At 31.6% G+C, this 7,888-nt stretch overlaps 1 protein-coding gene across 1 annotated transcript; it reads left to right on the forward strand.

The window, feature by feature from the left end:
* Positions 1–755: 755 nt before the first annotated feature.
* LOC143054600 (uncharacterized) lies at positions 756–6,750 on the forward strand. The gene is made up of 3 exons (XM_076227614.1): positions 756–1,085; positions 4,118–4,286; positions 6,325–6,750. The coding sequence occupies exons 1-3, from the start codon at positions 788–790 to the stop codon at positions 6,725–6,727; spliced, it is 870 nt and encodes a 289-aa protein (XP_076083729.1). The 5' UTR covers positions 756–787; the 3' UTR covers positions 6,728–6,750.
* The last annotated feature ends 1,138 nt before the right edge of the window (positions 6,751–7,888 follow it).

The following is a 7,888-nucleotide window of genomic DNA, read 5'->3' on the forward strand; positions in this document are numbered from 1 at the left end:
ATTGATTTATTAGTTGTTATTGGCTTTGAACTAGCTTTCAGTGACTGCAATTACTCTCAGATCTATACTACGTGTATGAATATACTATTATATACCTACCGTTTTGCCACTATCTATAATGTAAGTTGGCGCATTCAAACATGTTTAACTCCCAACATTCCATGTGCATCGTCCAATGATAGGGAAGGGTTGGCCCGTTCAAAAATGGTTAACTCCGCCACATTCTTACTGCATGTCTCTGTCTCAAGTGAGGAGATTTGAGTTCAGTGGTTGTCGTCGGGTTATGTCTGCCATGTTTGTTTTTCTTAAACATACAATAATATTGAAAGTATCTGACAACACTACGTTCTACACTGACAAGTATCTGACAACTCTACGTTTTACACTGACACGTATCTGACAACACCACGTTCTACACTGACACGTATCTGACAACACTACGTTCTACACTTAGACGTACCTGACAACACTACGTTCTACACTGACACGTATCCGACAACACTACGTTCTACACTGACATGTATCGGACAACACTACGTTCTTCACTGACAAGTATCTGATAACACTACGTTCTACACTGACAGGTATCAGATAAAAACATAAAACATATCTGATAACACTAAGAAGAAGAAGAAGAATTGGGCATGTTTTATTTATGTTTTAAATAGTTTTTACATCTATGTGAAACACGCCCGGATTTGCTTCACACTTTTTGTAGTTATCTTTTGCGGAAAAAAATCAATATGAAAACTCTAGAGGAGTTTTGTAATATCCGAAAGACAACAACATGGAATCTGAAATTGTGGACACACGTTTTTCAAATCAAAACATGACAAGTGTAGACTCAGAAAATGAAACTAAAACACCTAATGATGATACAAATGAAAACATAACAGATGTAGACTCAGAAAATGAAACCGAAACACCTTCTGATGACACAAAGAAAAGAGATAAGAAGAAACGAAAGAACGAAGATCCTGGAATAGTATACCTGAGTCGTATTCCCCCTTTGATGAATGTCAAAATTATCAGAAACATGTTTTCTGTTTATGGAGACGTTGGAAAAATCTTTCTCCAGCCTGATGGTAGGGATGATACTTTAGATCTTTGTTCAAACAAAAACACTCAACAATAACACCAAATTAGGCTGTGTATAAATACAAATTTGCATCTGGTTAAATTGGCACTTGGTCAAATCGGCACCTGGTATAGTCAAATCAGCACCTAGTCAATTTGGCACCTGGTTAAATCGGCAACGATATAGTCATTTCGGCACCAATGTTAATTATCTTTAATATATGTTTTTTCTCTCAGTATTTTGAGCAAAAAGATGAAAATAAAGAAGGGGTTATTCAAGTTTTAATTACATTTTTGGAGGGCTTCTGTAAAAAAAAATTTGTTCATTCAACTTAATTTGTATTCAAGGTTTTATTTTTTTTGCATGCATGTTTTAACATTTGAGCATTTTGCATGATTGTTGGTTTAAAACTGTTTGAAGTTTCCTGAAAAAACACCTTTTTAATTGCTGTTTAGTATTTTGCATTTGAAATTATATGATGATATATATTGAATAAAAATTTATCTTTTTAATAGAGATTGTTTTACAAAATGTTTTAAAGCCATTTTCGTTTAACATTCACATTGGCACATGTAACTGTCTTTTTCTCCATTTTTTATTCAAGTTTTAACCTTGATCAGTGAAAACAGAGATTCATTTTTTTCCCATTTATTGTTCTAATTTTCTCACAATCATGACAATTAAACAACAGCTTGGGTGAGGGCTTCATTATTTTTGAAGAAAAAACAGCAATAACTACCTGTAAATAGTTAAAACAACAAAAATGTTAATTATGTTATTCATAAAAGTTTAATTGAAAAGACTATTAATCAAAACATTGGTCATATATATTGAGACAACTTTCAACAATAAATTTATGAATTCATTTTTAACGATGTAGTGAATGAATCTATCCAACAGTCCAACCTGAAAAATAATTAAAAAAAATAGAGGGATCATTTATACATTTTTAGAATTATTTCTTTATTGGATACCGAATTGACTTTAAATGGGTGCCGATTTGACTTTTTCTTTGGGTGCCGATTTGACCAGGTGCCGATTTGACTTGTACCCTACAAATTTGCAGTAATCATACATAATTAACATTTAATAATTAATCATCAAATTAATAAAAAAATCTATGTAAAAATTCCTCAAATTTTATTCAAGAAAATAGAATTATTTGGTAAACATGGTAAATGTATACATGATCGATATACATATATAAAATATCTTATAATTCAACTGAAATCCTAATAAAAATTGGGCACAAAGCCACAAACGTGTAGGGTGAGAACATACTTTAGAGGCATCATGTGAGGTGCGAACATGTAGAGTGGGAAAGTGTATTGGGCGTGAAAGGAGTATTGTGTCTGTTTGTCATAATCATGATAATATTATACATGTTATATATATATACCAACATTTTGGATGTTCAATAGCAGTTCATAATTGGTCTCATCAGGAACACATATGTAAGATATATTGTTCCCAGGTCTCATAGACAGTTAGGGGTACTACTTAAATAAGTGATTTCATTAATATGAGGCAGGCATTACCTGTGAATGGAGACGAAGTCTATGATTTTTTTTTAAATCAACAATGATCAACAATGTTAAGAGAAACGGAAATACTGTAACGCTTCTGATTTTGGTTCTGTTGTTGGGGATTTTAGTTGTGATGTTATTTTTAAGTTATGACGTCATATTCAATGTAAACAAAGAAACGTTGTCATCAGGTAATGTTTTTTTAATAATAAACTTTTTTTTTAAAATAAATTAGTATTAGTTCCTTTCTTAGACTAATAAAAATACATTTTATTCAAAGTATCATGTAAACAAGACCGGAAACGGAAGTAGATTTCTGCGCAGATCTGGAAATTCAAAAACGCGACAAAAAAAAAAGAACGATTATGAGTTCATTAGTACATACATTTGTAGTATAATGAAAAATTCGAAAAATTTTCCAGATTTTTTTTTTTATTGAATTTTCTACTGTAATAGGGGACTCCGTCCCCATATTACCTACATGTATTTCAGTGAATTTTTAAATTCAGTTATCTCCTATTTAAGTGATTTTGGTGTTTTCTTTGATTTTCCATATTTTCACAAATTTTTCTATAATTTTCCTACATAAATCAATTATCCCTTTATCTTTGGATATCAATTTCACCAGTGCGTTTGGGCAGTAAGTTAGTGCGCTAAAGCTTTTAAAAGTACCCTTAGGAATTCAGACTAAATTGTTCTGTAATCAAATATGCATTAACTACTCTTACTATCAGACTAAGGTCAACAATATTCAGAGTTAGAAAATAAAGTGCACTTTAAAATCCAGTAAAGTTTCTAATTTTTTTGCTAAACATAAAAGATTTTTGAATTGTAGTTATCTTAGGCATGCTATGCCTTAAAACTTTTCCAGATGCTTAGGTTTATCTCTAAGAAAATTTTAAGGTGAAAATGCAGCTACATGTATTTTACTAGACGAATGGTCCCCATGAACCTAATCATTGCTAATGAAAAACATGAAAATATGTTAAAACATTTCAACAATAATTGTCTTTGTTGTTACATTTGTTTTTATTAACCATCATGAAAATGTCTGACACTAGAACTGAAAATGAAAAGTGAGTTGATATGATCAAATCCTTTTACATAAACGATGGATACAGGATCTATAATTCAATGGATAAATGTTGGTCTCAAGCATAAAGAGTACTAAAGACATTTCAGACCAGATTAAGTCATGTCATTGTTAGGAACCCTAAAAAAATCCATGTGTTTTCGCTAACTTGCTGAAAAAATAAGGTAGGTAGGAAGCAATATCATTTTATTTTACAAACATTTTTTAGCAGGTTACTACTAGCATGACTAAAGAATCAGTCTAACTGTAATAGTGCTTGTTCCAAAATGTCATAAAAGTGTTAGGATAGGCACTAAAAATTAGGGTAGATATGGTTTGCTGAAACACATGTATTTTGTTGTTGGCCTCAGTGGTGACTATAAACATTTAGCAAATATAAGTAATTTAACACCAAGTTTATTTTTGTTCTCTTCCTTTCAGACAAAGCAGCCAATACAAAGAAAGGCAGGATGTTTACAGAAGGATGGGTGGAATTTGAGGACAAAAAGGTGGCAAAAAGTGTGGCTACTAAATTAAATAGTAAACAAATTGGTGGTAAAAAGAAAAGTAGATGGTATGATGAAATGTGGACATTAAAATATTTACACAGGTACATGTACCAATACTAATTATAAAACTGTTCAAGAATGAAACACATTGGTATGGTTAGGGAACATCTATTAAACTTGAGGTGATGTTTTCTTTCTAAAAAAAATTATTCTGATCTCCAATTTGATGAAAAAAAATATTGTGTTCAAGCAGATGACAAAAAAAAAATATTCTGATTGCTAGTTTCCCCCATACATGTACCTGCTTATAGTATTAAATATTGAAAAAAAAAAATCTAATTGGTCACCTAGAAAAATTAAATAAATGTAATGCCCTTTTGAGAAAAAAATCTTACTGAGAAAATTTAGGCAAAGTTGATGATTTTTTTTTTTTTTTTTAAATTTTTTATATTTATAACTTCCAATATACAACATAATATACACAAATATAATAGCAATATATATATTTATAGATATTATCTAATCAATACATCTTTCTATTAGGAAGCAATTTTTTAGCTCACCTGGCCTAAAAGGCCATGTGAGCTTTTCTCATCACTTGGCGTCCGTCGTCGTCGACGTCGTCGTCGTCGTCTGTCGTCGTTAACAATTTTTTAAACATCTTCTCCTCTGAAACTACTAAATGGATTTGAATGAAACTTAACATGATTGTTCCTTAGTATATCCTGCACAAAATGTGCGCTTCGATTTTTGATCCGTCAAAAAGCATGGCCGCCGTTACTTAAAATAGAACATAGGGGTCAAATGCAGTTTTTGGCTTATATCTCAAAAACGAAAGCATTTAGAGCAAATCTGACATGGGGTAAAAATGTTCATTAGGTCAATATCTATCAGCCCTGAAATTTTCAGATGAATCAAACATCCAATTGTTGGGTTGCTGCCACTTAATTGGTAATTTTAAGGAAATTTTGCAGTTTTTGGTCATTATCTTGAATATTATTATAGATAAAGATAAACTGTAAACAGCAAAAAAGATCAGCAAAGTAAGATCTACAAATAAGTTAATATGACCAAAATTGTCAATTGACCCCTTAAGGGGTTATTGTCCTTTAATGACAATTTTTCACAATTTGTTCATCATATTTGCTAACTTTAAAAAATCTTCTCCTCTGAAACTACTGAATGGATTTGGTTAAAACTTAGCATGGTTGTTCCTTAGATTATCCTGCACAAAGTGTGTGCTTTGATTTTTGATCCGTCAAAAAACATGGCCGCCGTTACTTAAAATAGAACATAGGGGTCAAATGCAGTTTTTGGCTTATATCTCAAAAACGAAAGCATTAAGAGCAAATCTGACATGGAGTAAAAATGTTCATTAGGTCAATATCTATCAGCCCTGAAATTTTCAGATGAATCAAACATCCAATTGTTGGGTTGCTGCCACTTAATTGGTAATTTTAAGGAAAGTTTGCAGTTTTTGGTCATTATCTTGAATATTATTATAGATAAAGATAAACTGTAAACAGCAAATATGATCAGCAAAGTAAGATCTACAAATAAGTCAATTTGACCAAAATTGTCAATTGACCTCTTTAGGAGTTATTGCCCTTTAAAGACTTTTTTCACAATTTGTTCATCATGTTGACTTACTTTAAAAAATCTTCTCTTATGAAACTGCTGTATCAATTTCAGCCAAACTTAGGCTAAATGAGTTTCAGAGTTTCAGAGTATCTAGTATAAATTTATGTTTCATTTCCTTGTATGTCAAGAAACATAGCTCCTATGGCTAAAATAGAACTGAACATAGGAGAAAATGATTTTTTTTTGCTTTTGAAGAAAATAGGACGATTCAAAGAACATTTAAATAAATTGAAAAGCCAAAATAATCATTGATGAGAGATTAAACCAAAAAAAATCAGGTGAGCGATTCAGGCTCTTGAGAGCCTCTTGTTTTTTTGTTGTAAATATACAAATACATTGTATAAGATAAAGATCTAGAGTAAAGCAGTTTGAACACCGGAGAGAGAGAGAGATAGAAAGAGAAAGAGAGAGAGAGAGAATATCGAAGTATTTTAGTGCAGGAAACAATAAAACTTAATATTAACAGTCATACACATGTATCTTTTATATTCATTGTAGATTTAAATGGGGACATCTGAATGAAAGGTTAGCGTATGAGAGAGCAGTACATAAACAGAGGATGAGAACTGAAATAGCTCAGGTCAAACGAGAGGCAAACTTTTATATTCAAAATGCAGAGAAAAGTCGAACAATAAAACATATAAAGGAAAGAAAGTTAAAAAGAGGAGAAACATTTGATGAACCAAGTAGTGACAGATCTATTGAAGTTTCGCAGAGATCAACAGAAGAGGAAATTATGAATAAAAGAAAAAGAAAACTGTCAGCAAGAATTTCAGATAAAACAATGAAAAAACCAAAAGGGACAGAAACTGAATTAGTGAATAAGAAATCACTTGCAGCACAGAAGTCATTCATAAATAAATTATTTTCTAAGTCATCAGCAGCAAGTGATGAAGATTAATGAAATAAAACTGTAAACATTTATCTTGACCTTCATATGTCCTTCAGGCCAAAAGTAAAAGAGCATATCCTTTGATACTAAATTTTATAAAGCAATTACTTTCTTTACAACTTTATTCAATTTTTGTTTTGAAATAGTCCTACAGAAGGCTATTGCTTATATTATGAACAATGCTACATACATGTGCTAGTAGCCATCTCATGATGATGAAAGGTCAATATTTATCTGTTCAGTGTTTCTATTCAGTATTGGTATTGAAATCTCAAAACCATTGACAGGGCGAAATTTATTGCTTACAATGTAAGCATCATTAATTTGTATTTCGTATGGATTTTATGAATTATTTATTTCTTCAATTGGAAATAAAACATTTCATGCTTCTTTTCATGAGGAGGGATCCTGATCCCGAAATCTCTGGCATAAAAACATGAAATCCCATAACCTCGGGCTTAAAAACACAAAATCCTGACGTCCCGAAATTCGAAAAAAAGAATCCCCGGATCCTAAAAGGGTCAATCCCGAAATCCTGGGCTTAAAAACACGAAATCCCGGGCTTAAAAACATAAAATCCGTACGTCCCGAAATTCGAAAAAAAGAATTCCCGGAACCCGAAAGGGTCAATCCCGAAATACCGGGTTTAAAACACAAAATCCAGAGGTCCCGAAATTCGAAAAAAGAAATCCCAGAAACAGAAAGGGTCAATCCTGAAATCCTGGGCTTAAAAACACAAAATCTTGAGGTCCCGAAACTCTAAAAAAAAAATTCCCTGATCCCGAAAGGGTCAATCCCAAAAATCCCAAGCTTAAAAACACCAGATCCCGAAAGTCCTGATAAAGGTCCTATCCCTCCTCTTTCATCATCTCATACTCAATCGTATATTGTTCATTGTAATGTGCATTAATTTATAAGTTAAAAAAGACTTGTATGAACGTTTAATTCATTGTGGATGATCTGAAACAGGTAACTTTTTTTTCCTGCGTTAAAAGTACTAACCCAAACAGCATAAACATACACATTATTTTTCTGATAAAAAGTAAAAACATGAGTTTAGAACTTCATCATATAATTTGAAGTTCACACAATTATATTTTTACAGGTAGGATTGATGTTTGTGATACATGAAGTAATAAAATTAAAAGTATCAAGTTAATATGTCATTTA

The sequence above is a fragment of the Mytilus galloprovincialis genome, chromosome 12 (assembly GCF_965363235.1).
Source record: "Mytilus galloprovincialis chromosome 12, xbMytGall1.hap1.1, whole genome shotgun sequence".
In the NCBI taxonomy this organism is placed as follows: domain Eukaryota; kingdom Metazoa; phylum Mollusca; class Bivalvia; order Mytilida; family Mytilidae; genus Mytilus; species Mytilus galloprovincialis.

What these genes read in the sequence shown, in the direction of transcription:
- LOC143054600 (XM_076227614.1), top strand. Translation starts at nt 788, where the DNA reads ATGGAATCTGAAATTGTGGACACACGTTTTTCAAATCAAAACATGACA. An exon ending in AATCTTTCTCCAGCCTGATG is followed by an intron (nt 1,086 to 4,117) that starts GTAGGGATGATA and finishes TCTTCCTTTCAG; the next exon opens with ACAAAGCAGCCAATACAAAG. An exon ending in ACATTAAAATATTTACACAG is followed by an intron (nt 4,287 to 6,324) that starts GTACATGTACCA and finishes TATTCATTGTAG; the next exon opens with ATTTAAATGGGGACATCTGA.